We start from the raw sequence: 13,722 nt of genomic DNA, 5'->3' as shown, positions 1-13,722 counted from the left end.
GCTCATGCTCTCTGTCTCAAAATAAATAAATAAAATCTTAAAAAGATACGTAAAGTGAAAGACCAGCACAGCTAAGATAGAGAAGAAGAGAAGAAAAGAGGAAGCCTATTGGTGCAGATGGGTTGGAGAAGACCTTCCTAGGAGTTGATTCTGAGCTAAGAAATAAAGGACGAGAAAGAAATAGGAGAGGGGCATTACAGGGAGAGGGAACAGCTAGAGCAAAGGTCCTGAGGCAGGCAAGTGTTGGCTGAAGGGATTGGAAGGAGCTTGGCTGTTGGGAATGCTTTGTGCCTAGAGGGTTAAGAGAGATGACCCAAGTGTAGCCCCCCAAAATCCACAGTGGGCACATAGTAGGGCTGAATTTATGTTGGTTTCTTTCCTTCTAAAAAATGGAGGTAGAAATATGTTAAATTCAAGATGGTCATTAGATAGGAATCTATTAAGTTGAAGTTTTATTGCATAAGGCTCAGATTAGGGAAAAAACAAAAACAAAGTGTTTCCCCAGGGGTAGGTGTTGAAAGATTGTAGCTGCTTTGCGAAGGAGTGCCCACTCTAGATGTTTCTTAATGGCATCTCTGACCTTTCCTTAACATTTATTTCCCGTTAATGAGTAGTGCCCTAGGTCAAGAATGTCTAGAAGCCATAGGTAACTCTTTAGGTTTCCAGGACAGAAACCTGAGGGAAGGCAAAATCTGAGAAAGGAAGGAGGCTGGAGGCCCCCCTCTGAGAATCCCTTCTCCTTGCAGGGTGTGACTGTGACTTAGAAGGCGTTCTCCCCGAAATATGTGATTCCTATGGAAGGTGCCTTTGCCGCCCTGGAGTCGAGGGCCGTCGGTGTGATGCCTGCCGCTTGGGTTTCTACTCATTCCCTATTTGCCAAGGTAAGGGTGCAGCACACAGCCCAGTGATGGTCCATCGCATGAGGTCAGTTAAGGGGGCAGCACGCAGCCCAGTGATCGTCCATCCCGTGAGGTCAGCTCCCTGCTGAGGAGATGCAGAGGCACTTGCTGGCACAGCTGTGTAGCTTGCAGGTTAGCAAGTGAGCCCCTGGCTTATAGATATGAGTAACAGGTGACTGTCCCCCTACCTGGGCCACGTCCCCTCCCTTCTTTTGTCTTTCCCATCTTACCCTTCCTCCTCCCCGGTGGTCAGCATGTGGGCTCTGGAGCTGCTCAGGTACGAATCCTGACTCCGGAAGGGACGTGGTAGCTGAGTGTTTAGGAGGCTGCTGGGCAGATGCGGAGAGGGGCCAGCAAGCATGAAACCACAGACTTCTCCCCACCACGTGTTCTGTGTACTAGCAAGAGTTTCCGAAGGGGACAGAGGGTGGGAAGAGGAGGTGTCTGACCCAGTCCCTAGAGCAAAAGAGGAACGTCTTGAGTGTTGGGCGAACAAGTGAATGAATGAATGGGTTTACCCAAGTGCTCCTCTGTCTCCCCACCCACTGCCCGCTAGTGTTCTTCCCCCAGCAGGGGAGGAAAGAGAAGAAGAGAGGATTATCTGTTGGGGCTCAAGGCCGGAACTGAACCCCCCCCACACCCGCCCCGGGTGTTATCAACAGACGGGGACTTGTACTCTGTCCTTAGGTGCTCAGCTCCACTATTAGGGCTGGAGGGAGGCTGCAGGCGGGGCTTCCAAAGAGGCTCCTGATAGAGGGGCTGAGCCTTAAACCAGATTGCGGTAGGTAGCCCAGCTCTAGGACAGAAGGTCTGTCGTCCTGCAGCCTTGAGAGCCATTGCTTGGTACCCGGGAAGCCAGATGGGCCTCAGCTGCGGAAATGCACGGTAGATGTGGGAAGGCAGCCTTCTCCTTACTCCCACCTTTCTGATCTTGTTCGAGTACTAATTATTTACAAAACCAAGTTGGCATCCGGACATCCAGAACCCAGCTCCAGGAGAATCTGGGAAGTGCTGTTTGGAGCTTGCCAGCCCCGGCTTGGAGGCTGTAATCTGTCTTCAGCAATCTCATCCCCCAGGTCAGCTGCTGGAAAACCATGGAGGCAGGTGCAGACAGGGCCCACTGTGCCCGCTCCCAGAGCTGGAGGCTGGAGTGGTGAAGCCCCAGGCTCATACTAGGTGTCCCTTGCGGCAAGTAGCTTACCCTGTCTGCTTCTTGGTTGCCTCGCAATCCTACAGGTTACAGACGCACTGACTGCGATGCTCTTAGAGCCCGGGAAGCACTCTCTTGTATGGAAAAGGAAACGCTTCCTTTTCCTCTTGGTCCCCCGGTATACCCCGCTCACAGACCTTTATCCTCTGCCCCACTGTCTCAGCTTTTCCCCCTGGGAGCCACAGAAGCTCCTCCTCAACCAGAGAACTTCAGGATTAGCAGTTGGAATGCCCAGTGTGCTTCCAGTGGAAACATCCTTTTTCGGGTGATGCTCATGGTCACAGCATGTGAATCATACTGGAGGCAAATTCTGTTCAACGGCCTCCAGGGTCTTACATGGCAACCTTGTCCTTGCTCCTGACATTGTTTCTTTGGAAATGTATCCCAGATCATGAAGTTGCACACACAAGCTGGGGATGATTACATTTCTGATTTTAAGCTGGAGACCCCGTGTGAGGAGTCAGTGGGAGGCAGAGGGAGTGGAGACCCTCCATTGCAGACGTCCGTGAGGGCCCAAGCCCAGAGGAGCTGATGGTGGGAGAAGGCAAGGTGGTTGAAGATGAGGTCTTTTCACCAAAAGCAGGGGAAGGGTTGGGGAGCCAGGCTGTGTAGCTCACTCCCCTCCTGTAACAGGCAAGAATTTTCTCACGGCTCTTTGTTTTGTTGACACTCCCCCAATTATAGCGTACACGTAAGCTGTTTGGGGGCAAGGTGTGGACAGAATGTCTCATGTTAATTTCCCCATAATCTGCCGACATCCAGGTTGGTTCTGCTTCAGCTGTCATGCTCGTGATTAAAAGTATCCCAAAGGTTTTCTTTCCCCCCCTGCTTACCAGCCCCAACTCCAGACTCATTCTGCTAGAATGAATCACAAATATTCCAACTTCGTCATTCCCTTGGGCAAGGCTGTCAGATTGTGCCTTTGTGTCTGTGGATATAAAGGTGAAAAATAATGCAATATCTTAAGAATGCCCTTTTCCCAACACTGCTTCACTACTAGACGAATTCATTTTAAGGCAGGTGGAAAATACGAAGGTGTATTCATGACAGAGCAGAGGGAGGTGGGGCTTCCAGAATGGCTGAGTAGGGAGCTCAGTGGGACTCTCTTTCCAACAAAACAAAACTTTAGCTGGTAAAGAATTTTCAATAATCATTTAAAATCTCTGGAAATTGTCCTAAGAGCAAATGAAGAAACATTTATTTAAGAAAATCTAAATATCAGTAAGATCAAGTCTGATTAAGATCCAGCTCTGTTATCCCTGCCACCCCAACTGTGTGTTTTAGAAGCTCTACCCTGGGCATGGACAGCCAAGAAGACGAGGGTTCACTTTCTTCTAAATTCCTGTTCTGGGGCTCCAGTGTCACCCGGGGATGAGTAGGCTGCTGGCATTTCTCATTGCCCCCTGGCTTGTGTCAGAAAGCTGTATTCCAGGCAGGCTCAGCAGAGAGGACCGTGTCTTCTTTCTCTGCCCAGCCCCACCAGTATGGTGGAGATTACAGCAAGCCCTGCGGGCTGAAGATACCGGAGCTGGATCACCCACACCCCAGCTGGCTCACAGAGCAGGAGTCCCAAGCTAGGCGAGGCAAACTGACACAACCACTCCTGTGCCCAGTGCCTACTCATAGAGCAGAGGTGTCACACCAGGGAAAGTGGGTCCTCATTTTCAAGTGTGGTGGTCTGGGGGCTCTGAACAGCCAGGAGGACAGGGAGGTCATAAAGACAAAGAGGGAATTATTTTAACAGAGCGGGGCAGAGGGTGTTGTAGAAAGCAATGTAGATCTTGGTGTGGAGCAATTACAAGGAAGCTGGTAACTCACAGCAGCAGAGCAAGGGGAAGTTTAGTAGAGAGAATCAGAGGAAGTTCACCCAAGAAGAGCCCTTCTGATGTCACAGACAAGTCTGCAGGTTGGGAAGGTTGTGTGCAGGTGCTAGATCACACCTCTTCAGGAGGAGTCCCATCAGACGGTGGGGGAAGACTCAGAAGCATCCCCACACCATACACAAATCCATTATCAGAGGGTCGTAGCCACACCGGCAGAAGGGGTTTAAACGTTGACCAAATAAGCTGCTCGGACACAGGGTAACTCCTAAGGAGAGGAGAGGGTAACTCCTAATGAGAGCGTAGTCATCGCGGGTTATCTAGAACTGTGTGGTGCCCAAGGCTGCGTCCTCTCAGGAGCCACCAGAGAGGACGAATCCAAACTAGTGGTCCCTGGCTGAATTTTCCAAACTTCTGTAGCCACCTCCAAGCTATGCACATATGCAGTGGGACAGGGTATAAATGACTGGCCAAGCAGGTTCAAGCACAGTGTTCAGCTAACAGGTTGTACATATGGACCCAGGGGTGCCGCCGGGGAAGCCAGGCCAGAAGATAAACACAAGGGGCAATGTCTGAGTGGGAACGTCAGAGGCTGGACATTGGAGGGGGAAGCAGACCTTGAAGATCTATTTCAGCCACGTCATTAAACAACCAACCAACCAAGCCAAGAACAATCCTGGTGTTGCTACAGTATGTTACCTAGAATGTCCTGTATTTCATAAAAAAAAAAAAAATGAGATGCAAAGAATCAGGGAAGTATGACCCATATGAAGGAAAATAGCAGCCCATAGAAACAGCTTTTGAATGGGCTCAGGTGGTAGATTGGCGTGTGTGTGTGTATGTGTGTGTAGTGTGTTTATTGGGTCACAGTGTACTATTTCTTACTGTGGATGTAGCTATAAAAACCTGAAAGCTACCTATGTTAAATAATCCTGGAGGATTTTATCTATGATTCTGAGTAGCTGGTTTCTTTTCCTTCATTCTACTCTTTGGTATTGTGGTTTCAGACTCTCAAATAGCTACTGTCTGAAAATCATGGAGTGTTTGGGTGAATTTAGGATCCCTCTTTCATCTGGAAAGTGTTGCCCAGCAGATCACAGCGATCTTCTGATAAACCCGTTTCACCTGGGCCAGTTTACATGGCATAATTCCTTCCTAAACCTGTTTAGGGGGCAGGCAGCCACTCTCTTACGCTTTACACATTATCTACCGGACAGGAGTAAGAACCAAAAGGCATGAGGAGCTCATCTGAGATGCACACCCATTTCATCTTTCATCCATAGTCTTGCCTTTACTCTTCTGCCTTAAACCCAACAAGAAGAAAGGAGGATATAGATGTTAATGCCCTGAGATTTGACCTTAAACTGGGTTTTGACTTAATGATTTCTCTCTTACCTAAGGGAGTTCCGAAAAGCCCTAGAACTTACTAGCATGTTCATGTAGGCACGACATGTAGGGCGACATTCACCAGCACTGAGTGAAGTTGAAAAGAACCACGAGTTTAGTTATAGCAGGAGCTGTGTTTTCCGTGTCACTTTTATGTGGTTTAATTTGCACAGTTTCCTTAAAGGGGCACCGTGATTCTGATTTGCTTATAGGAGCTTATAGGAACTCTGCCCATTGAAACCTGGATTTCTATAATAAACCTCAAACTCCGGTCATTTTTTCCACTTAAAAATGACTGTTTTTTAAGTATATGCTCTCATTCTTTGAACTGCAGAGCAGTATTACTCCATCTAGATGGAATTTGGTTATCTGGCTCATGTATCTGGAGCAAAAAGGAGAGAACCAGGCAGTAAGACCCCTCAACCCCTATTGCCTCTGTAAAGTGAAAAAGGACAGTTTCAAAGTTCTGCGCTAAAATCCATGCATTTCACTTCTAGAAGATCCCGTAGGCCCTCTCTTACCTATGTCTTTTTTTTTTTTTTTAAATAATTGTGTCAAGTTTGGTTGTTTTCTAAGCCACACGGATGGTGAATTAGAAACATGGAAGGGTGGGGAGAACTGCTAAGACAGCACACTGACCGTAAGGGAGGAACAGACATGAAACTGAGGAAGTGTAACTGCTTGGGACCATTTGGTGAGAAGCAGATAGTCATCCTCAACTCAGGAGGTACTGAGGATGTCACTGTTAGAATCAGGAAATGAATACCATATTAATGGCTCTCGGTCATGATGTAGCGGTGAAATTATATCCGAAAACACATTTCAGGAGGATGGAAGATACCGAATACATTTTGGTAAGAGCTCTATTTTGTAAGAGTACTTTTAAAAAGAGAACATCTTGGTGATTGAAGAGTCCATTTTGACTCTATAGTTTCATGTGACAGAAAACGTAACCTGAACCGACTGAAGGCACAAAGAATTTATTGGCTGTAATTGAATAGTTCAGGCAGCATTGGTTTCAGGAACAGGTTGATCCAGGGGCTCAAAAGATGTTGGCAGGGTCTGTTTTTCTCCATCTTGCAAGCCTGTTCTTGTGTAGATTGGCTTCATTTTGAGGTCTCAGGTGGTGGTAAGATGGTAGCTGACACTTCTCAGACATTCGTTGCTATAGACTGAATTGAGTGCCCTTTAAGTTCATATGTTGAAGCTCTAACCTCCAAGGTGACTGTATTTGGAGTAAGAAAGTAATTAAGGTAAGTAATTGATCTGATAGGATTAGTTTCATTCTAAAAAGAGACACCTGTGAGCTTTTAAATATACTATCGCTGCCATGTGAGGGCACAGCAGGAAGACAGCTGTCTGAAAGCCAGGAAGACAGTACCCAGAGATCTCAAGTCTGCTGGCACCTTGATCTTGGGCTAACCAACCTCTAGAACAGCAAGAAAGTAAACATCTGTTGTTCAAGCTGCTTTGTCTGTGGTATTTTGTTACAGCAGCCTGAGCAGACGGACGTCCATTCTTCCACGTTCAAGTCTAGGGAAAAGAGCATGCACTCCTCCAGGCCAAGTCTGGTTCTGATTGAATCATGTGCCCATTTCTGAACCACAGCCGGTGGCCGTGGAATGCCGTGCTCTGACTGGCCAAGCCCTAGTCTCCCCACATCCAGGGAACCACAGTGAAGTCCACAGGCTGAACAGCGTGGGTGGAGTAAGGGGAAGAGCTGCCCCACCCCCACCCTCGGCCCCGCCCGCGCAGACTCAGGATGCTGTAACCAAACAGGCTGGTGGAACTGTGTGTCGCTGAAATCCACAGCTCTCCGAGAAAACCCCAGAGTGACCAGTCCTATAAGAGATTCGGAAGACCCATGAGGTTTAACTGCAGCATCTTTTTTTCCTAAGGAGATGTCCCTGACATGAAAACTCTTTAATCAGCCACTGTGCATAATGCAATGTTCCTTGTTTAAATGATAGAGTCTGGATTTTTCAAAAAAATAAGAAGGTATCTTCTCATTTATATTTTTGGTACAGTTGGTGTAGAGCTCTGCTTCCAAAACCGAATGAAGTCCTCTGGGCTCACGGGCCAAAAGGCAAACCACAGAAACACGAGACTGAGAAGGTGTGCCGAGGGGCTGCAGAAAGGAGCCAGGGGAGAGCCGCAGGTGCTCCCTGGCCTCCCGGGTGAATGTGTGTAGCCAGCCTCTGCTGGGTTCTGTCTGGTTCAAAGTCGTGGCTCAAGTGGAGGAAGGGCTCACACAGAGTCAAAGGGACAGGCGCATTGTGCCCTTGCGGGAGAAAGCATAACTCAGGCTTTGGAATTCAAGCAGCGGGGTCAGGGAGAACAGATCACCTCAAGTCCTGTCTCAGTGGACCCTGCCAGACCACATCCAGCCCCAGAGGAGCCCACCACCACTGTTCAAGTTTTGCAGGAGAAGCACCATCCTCTGTATTCCTGGCATGGTGTGGGCGTGCACCTTGAAGCTTGTGTTCCATTTGGACTGCTAGGTTCTGGAAGAATTCTGTCTGTGATAATCTCTCTTCTCTTGCTGTTTCCTTTTTCCAACAGCTTTTGTGATCTTTTTAAGATTTTCCCTTGGGGGTGGCTTTGAGGCTAGTGCCCAAGGCTCAGACTCACTGAAATCTGAGCTTCGTCTAGCAATGACGTCCAACCCAGTATTTTAATTTGTGATTTTTTTTTTTTCTTAAGACGAAACTGATGGCTTGGCCACTGAATTTTAGAATAAAATCAGCATGACCCCAAATGCTACATCAGATGGTCCAGTATAGTCTAGCAAAAAAAAAAAAAAAAAAAAAAAAGGTTCTTATGGCTTTGCCCTATATTGTGTCAAAGATTTAAAAAATCTTCTTGAGGAGAAACTTTAAAACACTTCTAAGTTGTTCTTGCCAACGGCATCCTGCATTCATGTTTCACATTAACTTAATTTGCTCCAGACTTCCCTAAGTACAATGCTGTATTCTTCTCATTTTAGTTTCCACTCACGCAAATGCCCTGCAGTTTTCTTTTTCATACGTGAAAGTCAAATCGTAGATAGGAGACCCCAGTGGAGAACTGTCTATATGTATTTAGAACTTGTGTTTACCTTGATATCTGGTGTACCTCTTTATCCTCAATGACACCATATAACTTTAATTCAGTTAACTTGGTCATTTGGGGGATTACTCCCCTCTTTTCCTCCTCCTACTCACCCCCCACTTTTCCTCTCCCCTCCATTCCTGCTTTCCTCTTCTTCATGTTTCTCCTCCTCCCTCTCCCCTCCTTCCCTGGTGCAGCACCTGGTCAGCCCTTAGAACAGCGTCTAGGAGGGAGTGGGCTGTGGAGACAAGTGGTTCTCCCATGAGTAGGAACTGAAGGGGGGCCAAGTACAGCTGTTCCCCAGCCTCAACAACACTCACCTGACCCGGGGCCAGGAACTGTCCCTGTTGGAGTTTGCTATAGTCCTTGGGTTGTGGTGACAGGTCTTTCCTTACAAAACCAGAAAAAGGTCACCAGAGCAAGATTAACCTCTTTCTACCTGTCAGCACAGTCCCATGAATCAGACAAAACGGCCAAGAGAAGAGGTCAAACGGCCCCCGCTAATGACGATGGCGCTTCAGGGAAGGTTTCTGGCTCGGGACAGTCCTGGGAGACCCCCACCCCGCTTTTCCAAGAGGGGAGACAAAACCCTAGGGCTGGGCATAGGGGGAAGTCTGAGAGATCTTCGGTGCAAATGGGTCTTGAACTGGCCCTTCACTTTGAGTTCAGTTTTTGTCTAGGAGAACATCGAGGGGGTTGGTTGGAAGAACCCTGAGGATCTTCTGTAGATTGAGTCTGCTCTAGGCCAGGTTAACCTGAGAGGTGGGGGTGGGGGCAAGTGCCGTGTTACCGACTGTTGGCTTTGTGGCTCTGGCTGGAGAAGGTGCCAGCCTGCTTTTCCAACAGAAGGCAAAGCTCCAAAGTCATGGGCAGTATCAGCGTCCTGGAAGCAATAAGGAGTAACATTTACCTTGTGACGTGCATGGTGTTGGTAGGGCCTCACCTCACCCAATGGGCTTATTAACTATTGGAGAAGAGGACGGCGTTACTCATAGAGTACCCGTCTCTTGGCAGTGCTGCAAGGCTCCGTGAGGGAGTGCATGCCAAGAACCTGCACAGGGTGGGCGGACGGAAGATTCTAGTCGCTCCTTATTCTTTCAGTGAGCAAGTGTCTATTTGGCGTATACTGGGAATGGGCTGTCTGTGATGCTGGAAGACACGGGGGAGTACAACAGACACACTCTTTGTCCCTTTGGAGCTCTTCTGTCCTTAGTGTTTATGCTCTTTGGAGTTTATAAAAATGTCTGTGTTAAAGCTGAAACGAGGAGGAGACGAGAGGTAAAAATACTCCAGAAACGTCAAAGGACTGGGACCAACACAAAGAGTAGCATGAAAATGTTTGCAGGACATTACAGTATTTCCAAGAGGGAGGAGGGGTTGCCAATGTTGAGGTTTGGGTTTGGAATCCGGAGGTTTGGGTTTGGAATCTGGCAGCTGTCACTGCTGGTTGGCTTGGAGTGAGACGTGTGATGCCAGATGGAGTAGTTCGTGCTTTAAAACAACGTACGTGCCTTTAAGGCTGGGTCTTTGTTTTCATCTCTGGAGGGTAACTGTTTCCTGAGGCCCCCTAGACAACCTCTATGCCCCGAGGAGTCAGGGGCCACCACGTCCCCCACATTACGCTGGTTGGAACTGTCTCCGCCGGGCGGCCCTAGCTGCCTGCCAGTGTTTTTTGTTTTTTTTTTTTTTTTTTTTGCATTTGCTATCCTTTAAGACAGAAATAGCAGAAAGAACTTATGTTAATCAGGACTCTCCAGAGAAACAGAACCAGTAGGATGTAGGTGTGTGTGTATCTATGGAGAGAGATTTATTTTAAGGAATTGGCTTGCATGATTGTGGGGGCTGGTGTGTCTAAAATCCGCAGGGTAGGCTGGTGGGCTGGAGACCCAGGGAAGAATTGTTGTGGCACCTCAGATCCCATGGGCAGGGTTTCTTCTTCCTCGGGACCCTCTGTCTTTCTCTTAAGGCTTTCAACTGATTGGATGAGGTCTTTCCCTCACTGTGGAAGGTGACTGGCTCTATTCAAGGTCAACTGATTGAAATATTAATTACATCTTTAAAAAAACCAACCTTCCCAGCAATACCTAGATCGCTGCTGGCTAAACGTCTGAGCTTCATAGTGTAGCCGTGTTGGCATTATAAAAATTAACCCTCCCAGAGCCCAAGAATGTTTCCTCAGTAATGTGCCCCTTGGTAGGGCCATGACCTCCGCAGGCAGGCCCAAGGGAACGAGGGGCCGTGGAAGAACGCTGAGCCAGAAGGCAGTAGGAGATCGGAGTCCTTGGCCTGCTGTCTGCCAAGAGTGGGCTGAGTAGCACTGGGCCACGTGTCTTTATTTCTTTTACCGTTTCTTGGCAGTGGTGCGTGTGAGGGTGGGGGAGGTGCTTTGTACTGTGTCAGTAGCTCCCTGGCCCTGTTCCTGGATTTTGAGCTCTCCGAGGTCATCGAATGTGTGTTTTTCCTAATTACCTCCACCCCCACATAGCGGGAATTTGCATTTGGGTCTCCCTGACCCACCTCTGGGCTCTATCCAGGCCCCACACCCTGCTGCCCTGGGTCTGACTGATGTCTTTTTCTCCAGCCTGCCAGTGTTCGGCCCTTGGCTCCTACCAGACGCCCTGCAACCCGGTGATGGGACAGTGTGAATGCCTTCCAGGGGTTACAGGACAGCGATGTGACAGGTGTCTCTCAGGAGCCTATGATTTCCCTCACTGCCAAGGTAGGGAAGACCAGAGGGCGGGCCCCTCTCCGAAATGTGTACAGCCAGCCAGACTCCCAGACAAGCCCAGATGACCCACCACTCGTCACCTGGACACACTTGACCCTCATTGGCCTGGTTCTTCCCCAGTTCAAGTCCATTGCAAATGCACGTATCAGACAACGCATCCTCAAAGGAAATCAGAAATGATTCATTCTTAAAAAAATATTTTAAATTATTTAAATTAAATATATTAAATAATTATTTTAAATTATTTTAAAAATATTAAAATTTTAAATTATTGTCTTATAAATTTATATTTCTTGATTTGCATGTCAATTCCTATGTATAACAGTGTGGTCAAGGGGACCCCTTTGAGCTACACCAAGTGCTCCTTGACCCCTTCCTTCTTCCCAAGGCATCCTGGCTTCTCTCTGGTTCCAAGCTCACAGCACGGATGCTGACTGCTCTGTAATCCCCTAAGGGGTGACTCGAGCAGGTCTCCTTGCTAGCGGGCAGAGCGGGACCTATGCTGTGTTTCTGCCCCTCTCTCCTCGCTGCCCTTGGCCTCCTGGGGGCATTGTTCTCCCACAGCACAGGTGCCAGGGGAGGGGGGAGACCTAGAGTCAATCTGGGAGAAACACTGTCACTGTCTTGGGCCATCCTCACTACTTATCCCCTCATCCCCTCCCCCCCCAGATAGTGGGAGACTCTGAGACTCTGCCATGCTCTGTGGCAGGGGGCCCAGAAATAAGCTGCCCATCGGTCGCATCTCCCCACGCTCCTGGGGGCTTGTAGCCTCTAGTGGCAAGGGTCTCCGGCAGTGGCTCTAGCGGCCCCTTTCCCTGTTGAGAAGAGGTATTTGAGGAAGGCTGCAGCGGACTTTCCGCTTGGAGGTTTTGATTTTCTCTGACTTCTTCCTACTCTCGGGAGCACTCTGTGCTCTGCATTCCCAGCTGTTTGAAGACAGGGCCACAGCGCCTACCTGATTGCCCAGAATCTGACTCACCAGAATCCTCAAGACACCGGGTTTTCTTGCTTGTAGAAATTGTAGCCAGTGTTCAGAGGGGCAGTTGGCTTTCGAGAAGGCTCAAAGGTCCCCAGGGTGCAGGGCTGTCCCGGGTGTGTCCGCTCACCTCCAGGGGGTCAGGAGAGGAAGGAAGCATGGTGGCTTCTGGACAGAGGGCTGGGACAGCCACCATTATTCCTCTAGAGCCAGATGGCCACAGTGGTCAGCCTGGGCAGGAGCCAGAGGCCGGGCATGGCCAGGTTGAAAAACAGTAAAGAGGTGGAAGGATGTGTTCACTCTTACAGAAGAAAGAATGTGAGGGAACATCCAAACAGAGAAGGAGAGACAAGTGCAATCATCAAGGGACAAGCTGAAAACAGAGGCGACAAAGGCAAAATGTCTACACAATAACTTATAAGAAAACAAGATCCCTTTATGAGGTTATTTAAATTATTGGAAAAACCAGGCTCGGGCAGGCTTACCCAAACCCCCTTCCTTTCTAACCGTCATACTGCTGTTAGAATGGGAATGCTGAGACATTGCAGGATTCCACTGTGTCGAAGAGAGATTCTCTTGGGCTCGTAATACCATATTGACTAAGGTAGGAGAACAAACTAATTCATTGTAGAAATAATTTTAGTACAGGTGGGGAACAAGAGGATTGTGATAATTAAGGAATTAAGTCTTGGTTGACTAAAAAAATTGTGCTTACCAAATCCTGTAGCTTCTATTCACTGGACGATTAAAAAGTTTCTTGGTATGATATCGCCCTCTTCTGGACAGTCCTAAAGATGTTCAAAATTCTGGAGTGTCCTTTCCCCCATCTCCTTCATCCTCAGTCCGAAATGAACTTCATAGTACTAGGCAGGGGATGGAGTTAAGTGGCCAAAGGGGGTGATTTGGGGATTAAAGACCCTAAGGGTTATTCAGGGTGTGCCTTTTTCTGAATTACACGCAAAATCCTTGCCACCCATCTATCAAGAAATACAAATGTAGGTGCATTGTTTTTGAAAACAAATAAAACTTTTTAAAATGTGAAACATCAAAGCAAACCAAGAGACAGACATAAAAACAGTAGGCATTTAAAATATTTCTAAATCATGTTCAGACTTCACAGGTCGCTGTGACCCAGCCGGTACCCTGGACTCCAATTTGGTAAGTAGAGGATTATAAAAGGGATACAATTCTTTTTTTTTTTTTAATTTAAAATTTTAAAAAAAAATTTACAAAGAGAGAGAGAGATCACAGGTAGGCAGAGAGGCAGGCAGGGAGAGAGGGTGAAGCAGGCTTCCTGATGAGCAGAGAGCCTGATGTGGACCTTGATCCCAGGACTCTGAGACCATGACCTGAGCCAAAGGCAGAGACTTAACCCACTGAGCCACCCAGGTGCCCCAGGGATACAATTCTAACTGATGTATTTGGATACATATTAGAGACTAACGCACGGGGGAGCATCCCAAAATTAAAAGTAAATTCAAATAAGACCCAAAGCCAAATTGTGAAAGAGGTCATTGTTCTTGTTCAAAGTGCGTATGTGATATTGTGAATACCATGGTATTCTGATGAGGTTTCTAAGTGCTTTAGAAATGATCTGTCTTCTTAGCTTCCAA

The 13,722-nt window shown here is 47.9% G+C and overlaps 1 protein-coding gene across 2 annotated transcripts in view; it reads left to right on the top strand.

Annotated features, from left to right (window-relative positions):
- Positions 1–13,722, top strand: part of LAMA3 (laminin subunit alpha 3) — a 266,072-nt gene that overhangs the window by 108,834 nt on the left and 143,516 nt on the right. For both annotated transcript variants that reach the window (XM_032859753.1, XM_032859754.1), the window contains 3 exons: positions 747–881; positions 10,987–11,124; positions 13,221–13,267. In XM_032859753.1, coding sequence (XP_032715644.1) covers positions 747–881; positions 10,987–11,124; positions 13,221–13,267 — 320 coding nt within the window. The remainder of the gene's footprint in view (positions 1–746; positions 882–10,986; positions 11,125–13,220; positions 13,268–13,722) is intronic.

Source organism: Lontra canadensis, unplaced genomic scaffold (genome assembly GCF_010015895.1).
Source record: "Lontra canadensis isolate GAN:19392208 unplaced genomic scaffold, GSC_riverotter_1.0 scaffold17, whole genome shotgun sequence".
Lineage (NCBI taxonomy): Eukaryota > Metazoa > Chordata > Mammalia > Carnivora > Mustelidae > Lontra > Lontra canadensis.
This window is presented reverse-complemented; position numbering and strand designations above follow the sequence as displayed.